The sequence below is a fragment of the Canis lupus genome, chromosome 38, assembly GCF_048164855.1.
Source record: "Canis lupus baileyi chromosome 38, mCanLup2.hap1, whole genome shotgun sequence".
Classification (NCBI taxonomy): domain Eukaryota; kingdom Metazoa; phylum Chordata; class Mammalia; order Carnivora; family Canidae; genus Canis; species Canis lupus.
The window spans coordinates 1,932,322-1,944,228 of NC_132875.1; the positions used below are offsets into that span (position 1 = coordinate 1,932,322).

The 11,907-nt window shown below is 67.5% G+C and overlaps 1 protein-coding gene across 1 annotated transcript; it reads left to right on the forward strand.

Moving 5' to 3' along the window:
• Positions 1–1,385: 1,385 nt before the first annotated feature.
• CASQ1 (calsequestrin 1) lies at positions 1,386–10,232 on the forward strand. The gene is made up of 11 exons (XM_072814377.1): positions 1,386–2,395; positions 3,878–3,962; positions 4,889–4,989; positions 5,350–5,461; positions 5,760–5,833; positions 6,107–6,237; positions 7,264–7,309; positions 7,669–7,723; positions 7,888–7,988; positions 8,641–8,715; positions 9,645–10,232. The coding sequence occupies exons 1-11, from the start codon at positions 2,135–2,137 to the stop codon at positions 9,789–9,791; spliced, it is 1,188 nt and encodes a 395-aa protein (XP_072670478.1). The 5' UTR covers positions 1,386–2,134; the 3' UTR covers positions 9,792–10,232.
• The last annotated feature ends 1,675 nt before the right edge of the window (positions 10,233–11,907 follow it).

Sequence of the window (11,907 nt, forward strand, 5' to 3'; positions counted from 1 at the left end):
GCGCTCCCACCTGTCGCCTGCCCTCCTGCAAAAGCAGGTCCCCTGGGGACAGGGGTCGTTCCGCTGCTGACGAGGCTGAACCAGACCTGGAAGATGCAGAGGCCGGGCTGCGGGGACTGAGTGGGGACGGGGAGGCCGAGGGGCCAGCTCCTCGGGTTTCAGCAGCAGGAGCTTCGGGTGTCTGGTGGGTTAAAAATACAGAGGCCCCAACTCAGGGTCATTTGATACCGGCTGCTGGGGCCTATTAAGTCCAAGGGCCTGGAGGCAGGGGCCCGAGGGAAGGGGCTGAGGGGAGCAGGGAGAGGGGTGAGGGGCAGGCGGAGGGCGCAGCTGCTGGGGAGCCCCGGGCGGGCCTGGGAGCCAAGGGCGGGGGCTGCAGGCCCAGGGCACCCCGTAGCCCCATCTCGCGGCCCGAGGGGTGCCGAGGGGAGGTCCCATATTCCAGGGTGGCCCCCTCCCCAGCGTGCAGCAGAAGCCGCCCGGTGCCATGGCCCTCGGGCTGGGGGACCCACGGGCAGGGCAGGTCGGGGGCTCCCCGGTGAGACCCAGGAGATGGGTTCCGGGGCGGCTGGAGCTCCCAGCAGCCCTGCTCAGGCCAGCCCCGGCCTCCCTCGCTCCAGCACAGCTGTCTCTCTTGGACTCACTCCTGCCACATGCTTGAGATTTTCTGTGGCCTTCCCCGCTTAGCTGTGCAAGGCCCACCCCACAGGACGGGGGATGTTCCTCCTCTAACACAAGTCCATGCCCCTGTCTGGGCGCAAAACAAACCCTGTGTCTCCAAAATCAGAGACACCTCAGGGTGGGGATGGAGGGCTTTGATCTATCCTCTTCCACGGGCTCCCTCATGCCTCAGTTTACCTGTCCAGGGAAGAGCCCCTGGGGGGGCCACAAGGTACCCAGAGCAGAACTGGTCCACAGCCCTCACCCCCAGGATGAGGTCAGAGTCCCTCCTGCCACGTCGCCTTGGGCCCTGGAGGGCACAGGTGAGGGGAAATCGTGGCCGTGGGGCAGGCCCACCTCTCCAGGCTGCCCCGGGGTTGACTCGCCCCTGGCCTTGCCGCCTGACGTCTTTGCAAGGACGCCCTGTGGCTACTCTCCCTCCCTGAGACCATCCAGGCCCGGGGACCCCCCTCCCACTGGGCCCTGGAGAACCAAGTCCCCTCCGATGGGAGTGCAGAGGGCAAGCGGGATGCAGCCCCCTCCCCGCCTGGGGCCTCCGCCCACAGAAACCCTAAATCACAGCCCCGCAGGGTGGCCGTGGCCACTCCTGAGTGGGAGGGAGGCACAGGAAACCGCTGGGCCCGAGCCAGGTGGCCAGTGCTGGACGCGGCTTCATCTTTTACTGGGGGATGACCTCATCCTTGGTCCTGGTTCTCTGCGGGGCAGCGTGGGGGTCTCCCCTGCAGCCGGGGCGCTCTCTACTGCCCTGGCCTCCCAGGATCAAAGAAACAGACTGCGCCCAGAGGACATCCCCAGGTTTGAGGCCCAGAGGCCATCTGCCATCCGTGTCCCCGTTGTCCTGACCCAGAAGGCCTCCTCTGCACCCCCGCTCCTTGGGTCTGAGTACCCTTGCCCTCCGGGGACGCACCTCCCCTCCCCCAGCCCAGCTCATTTACCTCCGACTCATCTGGTCTTATTTTTAGCTCAGGCTTTTTCCTTTCTTAATATGGAGATGAGCTTTTAGGGCGGCGTGGAGAGCCTGCTGAGGAGCCCTGGCCGTCGGGGAAGGCGGAGGGGAGGGGCGCGGGAGCCTGGGGGCGAGGCCAGGAGGTGGGACATCGGGGCCTGCGGAGCTGTCCTGGCCTCAGAAGGTTATCCTGTCGCCTGCCAACCGCAGAGACATATTTAGATGGAGCCAGGCGGGGGCCGGTGGTGCCAGTTTGGGGCCTGCGGCTCCGGTTCCCTCCCCGCCCCCTGCTCCCATCCCTCCTCCTGACCCTTTCACTCTTGGCTCTGTCAGCGGCCTGTCCGGGACCCAGCAGTGTCCTCTGTCCACTGCCCTGGGCCGCTCCCCACCCCGCCCCCACGGCAAGCCCCTAACTCAGGGCTCAGGACCCAGGGCCCGGCCGCGACCCTCCTCTGGACCAGGACCCCCGACCCTGAGCCCGCCACCTCCCTGCGCACTGCAGACAGGATGGGGGCCAGAGCCGCGCCCGGCCTGCCGCTGGCACTGCTGCTGCTGCTGGTGCTCGGGCCGCCCAGGCTGGGGGTGCAGGGGGAGGAAGGGCTGGAGTTCCCCGAGTACGACGGCGTGGACCGTGTGGTCAACGTCAACGCGAAGAACTACAAGAACGTGTTCAAGAAGTACGAGGTGCTGGCGCTGCTGTACCACGAGCCCCCCGAGGATGACAAGGCCTCGCAGAGACAGTTCGAGATGGAAGAGCTGATCCTGGAGGTGAGCGGTGGGGTCGCAGGCACACAGGTCCCCCCACCCCCGGCAGCCCCCGCCTGAGGCTGCATGCACACGTGGAGGGGCTGTGCAGGGGGGCCTGGGGGCGACTGGCCTGGGGCCCGAAGCTCCACTGCAGGGAGGCACGGTCAGGAGGGAGGGACTGCAGGCCCGCGGCCTCCGTGCTACAGGAGGCGGCTAGCACCCAGGCGTCCATGGAAGGGGAGCACCAGGAGGAAGAGAGAGGAGGGGGAGGAGCTGCACACAGCGCCCCATCTACCTTCCCCTCCCTGCACCCCACCCCCACCTGCCCCCCAAGAAGATGCAAACGCACGAATTTTAAATGCTCCTGACATCTTATTTGCGAGGCATCTGTTTCTGCCGAAGGTGTAAAGGAGACCAGCGTGGCTCCCGCTCTCCCCCATTCCCCATCGGTCCCTCCCGGGTCGGGCTGGACACCCCGATTGGAGAATTCCTGCGATTGGAGGAGGCTTCAGCACGCCCTCCCCAGCTTCTCTTTGCGGGAAGGTTCTCCTGGCCCCCAAGTGGACTTGCAGCCCATGGGGGGGATGCCCGGAGCCGGGCCCCCACCTCTCTAGCCCCAGGCCGCCAGCCTCCTGTCCCAAGCTCTGCAGCCCTTCTGCGTCCCTGCAGGACAGCGGGGCAGGACCACGGGCCGTTCCCGCGTGCCCCTGCGGCTGCTGGGACCTGCCATCTGATGTGCGTGGAGTATTTTTATCCTGAGTGCTCAGCATCTCGGGCCATCCACCTGCCAACAGCCTCCCTTCCCCGTCCTCCCGAGAATCCAGGCGCCCGGCTCTGGCAGGCGGGGAAAGCCGCAAGGCCACGCAGTGGCCCAGGGTCCTGCTGGGAGGCGGGCACCAAGAGCAGAGACCAGCACGGCCTGCGTAAAGGCGGGCTGCGGTGAAGAGGGGAAGGGGGCGAAGGGGGGCCCGCCGTGTCTCCTCTAGTGCCTCCTGGGGTCCCCGTCTCTGAAGGTGACAAGCGGAGGCCACGGGGACCTCAGACTCAGCTCTCTGGCTTTCCCCACTCCTCATGACATGGCCAGACCCCCCCGCACACACCCCTGCCCAGTGGGGGTCACTCGGAAGAACCCCAGGGACTTCTGACGTCGCCCCACACTGCATGGCCTTTACCCAGGATGGAGAGCAGGGCTCAGCCCCAGAGCAGGAAGGGCCTCCATCACTCTGAAGCCAGACCCCTCAGCATCCCTAGGCCCCCGGGGGTGTCACATGTGCCCTTACGGTGCAACCCCAGAAGCACAGCGTCCAGGAGCAATAGACGGCCAGCGGTCAAGATTGAGCTGCAGACCCAAGGGTGGGCCTGCAGGGAAGGTGGAGCTCCCAGAGCCCCGTGCAGCGCCGAGGTCAAGTCCTCACTCCCCACATCCCAAATGACCCCACCTGAAGCATGACATGGGAATGGGGGGCAAGACCCCTGGAGCTGACTTGAACATGTTCCCTCCAGTTAGCGGCCCAAGTCCTCGAAGACAAGGGCGTTGGCTTTGGGCTGGTGGACTCTGAGAAGGACGCAGCTGTGGCCAAGAAACTAGGTAAGGGGGTGTGTGTGGGACCTGGGGGGCCGGGTGGTGTGGGACCCAGGAGTGTGGGTGGTGTGGGACCAGGAGGACGGGTGGTGTGGGACCTGGGCGGCCAGGTGGCGTAGACCCGGGAGGGTGGGTGGCATGGACCCGAGAGGGCAGGCGGTATGGACCCAAGAGGGTGGGTGGTGTGGACCCGGGAGGATAGTTGATGTGGACCCAGGAGGACGGGTGGTTTGGGACCTGGGAGGCCAGGTGGTGTTGACCTGGGAGGGCAGGTGGTGTGGACCTGGGAGGACGGGTGGTGTGGATCCAGGGGGGCTGGGTGGTGTGGACCCGGGAGGGCGGGCGGTGTGGGACTGCCGGGGCCCAGGCGCATAGGTGTTGGAGGGGGCGGCCTGGGCCAGGGGTTAGGAGCTGTCCTTGCACAGGCCCGGGCCCAGGGCCTCACCCCGGAGGCAGAGACACTGACTGGGGAGGGGCCCGGGCCCGTCTGCCCTCCTCAGACACCTGGGCTCTAATCCCAAAGTGGGGGCAGCCTTCCTCACACTTCCCTGGAAAGCAGGCGGGGGGGTTGGGGGGGGACAGGCCGGGGGCAGAGCCCTGGTCAGGGCACCGTGGCAGCCACCAGGGAGCAGCACAGGCCCGAGGTGGCGTGCCGGGCTGGGGAAGGCGGGCATCGGGGCAGTCACAGCCGTGGGACAGTGCCCGGGGGCTGGGGGGGTGCCCGCCTGTAGTAGGGGAAGCAGACATGGGGGGCATGTGGCCGGACTCTGGATCCCCCCATGTCCCCCCACACCCGCCTGCTCCGGGGGTGCTGAGGCCGCAGGCGCAGACCCCAGGCTGTGGGGGGATGCGTCATGCGCGGGGAGGGGGCGGGGGGGGGCCGGGGCCTGGAGCCGTGGGCAGCCGGCCCCCACCCACCCCGTGTCCCCCAGGGCTCACGGAGGAGGACAGCATCTACGTGTTCAAGGGGGACGAAGTCATTGAGTACGACGGCGAGTTCTCTGCTGACACCCTGGTGGAGTTTCTGCTCGACGTGAGGATCCGCCTGCCCCGCCTGCCCTGCTTCAGCCCCCCACACCCGGCCCCACCCGGCCCCCGCTTCTGTGCACGTGCATGCACACGAGCACACATGAGCATGCACATGCAAGCACACACGAGTGCACAAGCATGCACACGCAAGCACACACATGAGCACACATGAGCACACGAGCACACAGGAGCATACACATGAGCACACAAATGAACACGCACATAAGCACACGAGCATGCACACAGGTGCACATGCATCACATACGTGCACACACACGCGCACGCAGCCCACAACCCCCCCACCCCCTTGCTCCCCTCCTCATGCCCCCCACTCCCCTCGCTCCCCTCCTTACTGCCCCCCCAGGTCCTGGAGGACCCCGTGGAATTGATCGAAGGCGAACGAGAGCTGCAGGCATTCGAGAACATCGAGGACGAGATCAAACTCATTGGCTACTTCAAGAACAAGGATTCAGAGCGTGGGTAACCCCTGATGCCTGAGGCCCTCCTGGGACCCCCATTTTACCCATCTCCTAAACCCCCTCCACCCGCGTGTCTACACCCAACCCCCCGCCCGCTCCGACCTCTGTGCACTTGGGGCTCCCAGTCGGGCACCCCCCTGCACCCGACCTCCCCCACTGACTTTCAGCTGTTCCCAGAGGACTAGGGGGTGGGTCTCAGCACGAACCCACCCAGACGCGGGGGGGGGGGGGGGGGGCGGGGGGTGGCCACCGGGAGACTGGCTCCCCAGACACCGACCCAGAGTTTCTCCCTCAGATTACAAGGCCTTCGAGGACGCGGCGGAGGAGTTTCACCCCTACATCCCCTTCTTCGCCACTTTCGACAGCAAGGTTCACGTCCCCGTGGCCGGAGGGGCGCCCCACTCCCTGCAGCTGCCCCGATCTCGCCCCCGGGCCCCCGGGAACCTGGCCCCTTGCTACCCGGGACGCTCCCCACCCGCACCGCCACCCCCACCCAGATTTTACTCAGCCCACCCCTCGTCCAGCCCAGGCCCAGGGAAGTCAAGGCAGTGGCCAGGCCAGCTCGTCCCACCCCCTTCCTGAGGCGCGTGCCCCGGGAAGCCGCCTGTCCCCTGACCCTCGCCCCTGCCTCCTCCCCCAAAGGTGGCGAAGAAGCTGACGCTGAAGCTGAATGAGATCGACTTCTACGAGGCCTTCATGGAAGAGCCTGTGACCATCCCCGACAAGCCCAACAGCGAGGAGGAGATCGTCAGCTTCGTGGAGGAGCACAGGAGGTGGGCACGGGGCAGCTCCTCCTCCGGGGCAGGGGCAGGTGGGGGGGCGGCCTGGAGCTCGTCTCCCTCTCCCTGCGCCCGTCTTCCGCGCTCCCTCCCACGCCGCCAGGCCCCACAGCGTGGCCCACCCTGCTCCCTGACCCCGACTGGTGTTCACGGCCTGCCGTCTGCCAGGAACCCCGACGGCCATCCTCCTCCGTTATCAGTTAGTTTTTAAAGATTTTATTTATTTGACAGAGAGAGAGAGGGAGAGAGAGAGGGAGGCAGGGCGAGCACGGGGAGGGGCAGGGGGAGAGGGAGCAGCAGGCTCCTGCTGGGCAGGGGCCCGAAGCCGGACTCAATCCCAGGACGTGGTTCTCAGCACAGGGGGCAGGGCGGCCGGGGTGGGGGCGGGTTTTGCCCTCCAGGGGTCACGGTGCATTTTCGCTGGAGGAGGGAACTCCTGGGGGGCAGTGAGGAGGTTTCGCTGGAGGAGAAGCGGGGGTGCTGGTAACGACCTCCAGGGCACACGGTCACCCCCTGCACCCCCCGGGCCCCGAGGACGCTCCAGCCCCGAAGGTCAGTGGTGCCGAGGCTGAGCCCCCCGCCCCCCACCCGCACCCACAGGACCCCTTCCCTCCTGGCACTCCCCACCGGGAACGTGCACAGCTCCGTGGGACGCCAGCAGCCTGACCCCCCGCCCCCAGATTAGGGACCCCCCCGGCCCGGCAGGGCCTACGTCCAGGGCGCCCGGTACGTGCCTAACACGCCTCAGACTCAGCTGAACCACAACAACGTGTGAAGGCCCCGACGCCCCGTTCCCGCCTTTCTCCCAAAGACCTTCTTCTCTTCCAGGCCATGGGCCTGGCTGCTGCGCCCCCACCTGGGCCCGGAGCCCAGCGCTCAGACTCTGCCAGATGCTCTGCTCTGGGCTACGAGCCGTCTGTGCCCCAGGCTTGACCCAGAGGCAGCCGGCGTCATGCGGAACACTCTGGAAGGGGGGGCATCCTTCTCTCTTGCCCACTGAGCAGTGACCGTCTCTTCTAGGTCCACCCTGAGGAAGCTGAAGCCCGAGAGCATGTATGAGACCTGGGTGAGTGTCCCCCCCACCCCAGGATGGGGCTGGGCCCCAGGGGGAGGGACGCAGGTGGCTGAAAACCCAAGTTCTGGAAGCTTCCGGCCCTGCCGCGGCCTGCGCCTCGTTGGTAGGAGCCACCGCGCACCAGCCGAGTTTGCAGGGCGGTGTCCTGGGGATTGGGAGACACACAGGCTGACACGGCGACGGGGGGACGTGGGGCGGAGGGGTCTGCTCGGCGGGCGCGGGGCCTGGAGGGCAAGCGGTGCCGCCAGAACCCACCTGACCCGGAAGCCGCAGCTCCACGACGTCCAGGCCCGAGGGAGCCAGGGGTGCCCCCTCCTCCGGGCGCACAGCTAAGCCCCCTCCCCTCCCAGGAGGACGACATGGACGGGATTCACATCGTGGCCTTCGCCGAGGAGGCCGATCCCGGTGAGGGAGGAAGCTCGACTGGAGCGGTGCGGGCGGGAGGGGAGCCCGGGCTGGTCAGGGCGCCGCATGGGGGGGCTCCCGGGAGCGCAGCGGCCCAGGTGGCAGGAGGCGGAGGCAGGGCTCCTGCCCCCCCCCGACCACCCAACACTCGGGTTCCCCCCAAGACGGCTTCGAGTTCCTGGAGACGCTCAAGGCCGTGGCCCAGGATAACACGGACAACCCAGACCTCAGCATCATCTGGATCGACCCTGACGACTTCCCCCTGGTAAGAGGCCCAAACGGGGCCCTGAGCGGGTGTCTTCCTGCCCCGACGCCCGGCCCGGGGGCGCGGGAGGTCACGGCGGGTCCTCAGGGGCACTGAGGGCGTGAAAGGCAGCCCGAGGTGGGGAGACAGGACGGCAGGTCAACCGCAGGGAGCCTAACACACGACGCCCAGAGCGGAGGCCCGGCAGGCGCTCCCCCCAGCCCCAACCGGCAGCGCTGCGGGGGGCAGACCAGACGGGCCGGGCCCTGCAGGTGGGTGCACGCGGAGCGCCGAGTCCCAGGGGACAGCTCCGTCCCCGCCGGAGCCCGACCCCCAGCACACACGCGGCAGGAGTGAGTGATCTGCTGCCCGAGTGGCCCTGATCGCCGCGCACAGAGGCCTCAGTTCAGGGGCGCCCGGCTGAGCGGCCCCGAGGTGACCTGGTGGCGCCGCGGCGGGACCAGGCCCAGAACACGGGCTCCGGCCCAGCCTTCCTCAGGGGAGGGGCCAGCGTCTGCACTGCCCTGGCGCTGCTGGCCTCTCGCCCTTCCCTGCAGGCCCTACAGCTGGACCTGCACCCTATCGGCCCAGGGCTCACGGGGACACCCTTGTGCCAGCCGCCCGCACCCGCTCCCCCTGCACCCCCTCACGGCGCCCTGTGGTCTCTCCCCAGCTGGTGCCATACTGGGAGAAGACGTTCGACATCGACCTGTCGGCCCCACAAATAGGAGTGGTCAACGTCACGGACGTGAGTCCCCTTCCCGCCCCGCTGGCCTCCACCCCTGCTTCCCTGCTCTGTGGACCCCCCAGGAGTCAGACACGCCATCTCAGGGCTGGACGGACGCACTCAGGCTCTGAACATGCGCCCCGTCCTTCAGGGCCGGTCCCCAGACTCCCCACCTGGAGTCACCACCCCCGCCCCCCCAGCACTCGCAGAGCCCCCTGGGCATCGAGGACGTGACTGCCATGTGGCTCATCTCGGGTCTACATATGGGGCGCGTCTGCCTCTCCAGCGGACATTGAGCTTTTGGAGGGCAGAACTCTCACCCACACGTGGCAGGTGTTCAGCTGTGGTTTTGTGGCGACAAAACGAACGGGCTGTGTACGGTCTTTGCGTCCCCCCAGCTCCCGGTGTGACCGGGGAGGCAGGTGCTGTGTTGACGACACGGCCAGCTCTTATAGACACGACCACGAGGAGACCAATAAAGTGCTAGGAGGCCACAGAAATCAAAGCCACTTCCGCTGGAGAGAGGCTTGGGGGGGGTCATTTGGTGTGGCGACCGCACAGCCTGCGGGGCACGCCACGTGCACACGCAAGGCCTTTCCAAACCGACGCAAGAGGTAGAGCTAAGTAAGGTCACAAGTAGGAGAAGGACTGTGAAGTTCTGGAAAAGGCAAGTCGTGTTTACGGCCTGCGAGGCTCGAGGGTTCTGTAGAAGGTGCTGGAACAGCAGGTGATGAAGCGCTGACGGGCGCCAGGCCTCACTCTCCCCGCCGAGGGCCCCCCGCCGGCCCATGCCGGAGGCCTGTTAGGGAGGCCAAGGACGGAGGCCGCCCAGTCAACCTGGCCGGTGCCGCGCAAGAGGGGAAGGACGGCGGGGGCCCCGTGAGCCGGGGGACCGGGCTCCTAGGACCCGGGTCGGGCTCACCCGGTCCCCTGCGTGCGCCCCGCCCCAGGCCGACAGCGTGTGGATGGAGATGGACGACGAGGAGGACCTGCCTTCCGCCGAGGAGCTGGAGGACTGGCTGGAGGACGTGCTGGCGGGCGAGATCAACACGGAGGACGACGACGAGGAGGAGGACGACGACGATGACGATGACTAGCGGCTGTGGCCGCCCTCTGCCCGCCCGCCCGCTGCTCTCCTGTGCTCCCCCCTCCCTGCCCCTCCCTGGGCTCCTCCAGGGACCCTGGGTCACCCTCCATCTGCATCGGGCCCGCTGACCTGACCCCGACTGTCACCTGACAGGGACAGGACCCCCTGTCCCCCCACACGCCCGCCCAGCCGCCTCACTGACTGTCCCCTGTCCCTCGGTGGCCCCATCCCACGACGGATTCCCCCACCGGTCCGTGTGCTCTCCCTCGTGACCCTCCTCTCCTCCATTCCCCCCACCTGCACACACTCTTCCCCACACCCCCAAATCCTCCGTCCTTCCGGCCAGGAGGGAGGGCGGGCCCCGCGTCCCGGGCCACCTCGCGGCAATCTCTTGTTAATGTATTTGGGTCAGATATTGAGAGGCCTCAATAAAGGATCTGGGGCAGCATGAGCAGGTGTCTGCTGAGAGGTGTCACCCCGCGGCAGGAGGGGGGCAGCCAGAGGATGAGGACGGGGGAGGGGGGCGGGGGGGCGGGCGCTGCGATCCGAGCAGGATGGGTGCCTCCCTCCAGACCATCGTCCCCAGAGGAGAGTGGATGACTTATCTCCGGCCAGGCACCAAGCTTCCCCACCCCCCCAACACAAGATGTTTGTGCGGCCCCCCGGGAGGCTCTGGGAATGCCGGGCTGGAAGTGAGGACAGGCCGGAGCACATGGAAGCCCACCACAGACTGATCCTGCGCTGCTGGATCGCACCCTCCCTGCAGCTCTTCTCTGAACGTCAAGACTCAGCCCCAGTGACACTTCCTTGGTGAGGGCTTCCCAGAGGCGGCGCCCGCTGCAGCCCCCTCATCTGGGGTCCCCCCCTTGGTGACCCCCTCCATCTGTGGCTACGTGTCTGTCCCCCCGCACTGGACCGTGGGCCCCTTGAAGGCAGGAGCCCAGGCTTCTCCTCTGCGCCCACCAAGGGCGGCCCCCACCGCGTCTGCTAGCAGAAGGCGCCAGTGAACAGAAGGGCTCAGGAGGGAGCGGCCACCACGCAGCGGGCTCCGAAGGCTCCAAGGAGTGAGCCCTTGCTAGGCCCTCCCTCCGTGAAGAGTGGGGGCTGACGGGGCAGAGGAGGCAGGGAAGGGGCCTGCCCGTCAGTGGAGAGCATCAGAAGCACCTGCAGGATGTGGGTGTCATACTGGGGGCACAGAAGAGATGAGCGGGACAAGAGGAGACCCGCAAGTGGGCCCCACGAGGATGGGCGGGCGTCACGGGGTGTGTGGAGCTTGGGTCTCGTCCTGGGAGCCAGGAGGAAGGGCACTGATGGGCAGGTGGGCAGAGGGAGGGAAGGGGGCCCCTGGCCCTCACGGCCAGAGGCCACCAGTAGGGCCCGCCCTGCAGAGGAGGCACAGAGTTCTGTCCACGCGGTCCCCCACCCTGCCCCTGGGCCTGGGCGGCTGAGGTTCTGGGCAGGAAGGCTCCCTACGGCCCCCAGCACAGCCCAGGCTGGCGTCCGGGTAAGGGAGTGGGACGCCGTCGGGGGGTGGGGGGGTGGGGGGGGAACCAAGGCACTGATTGCCCAGAATTCACAGACGTGACAGTTACGGGCCAGGTACAGAGGTGTCGCTGAGACTACAGGACGGCTAAGTTCAGGAGCCACGTCACTGTCCTGGACAAACCCAGGAAGCGCCCCTGGAGGGGGTGGAGGGCTCCTGCCACCATTCAGTCCTGCGTCTAATACGCCGAGTGGGCCCTGGGCCAACCATAGGCAGCCGGCAGCCCCCACAGCTCAGGGCAGGGCCCCTGCCCATCTGCGGCTGGGTCCCGAGCACCCATCTGCGCCACTCCTGACACTCAGGATTTCTGCGTCTGGGGAGAGCCCTGCATGGGGGGGGGGGGGCAGCAGCATGTGCACCCTCCTGGCGAGGGCGCTGGGCGTTGGGGGCATACCCTGCCCCCCGGGGAGGGGCAGAGCCAGTGCAAAGCCCCAGCCCCTGTACAGGCGTCCCTTTGGGTCTCTGGGTCTCACCGATGGCTCAGAGAAATGGCTTGCGGTCCCAGGACACAGCGCAGGAGACACACAGCCAGGGCACGGGGACGCCCTGCTAGCAGAGGGTGGTGATGGGGGGCAGGGAGGAG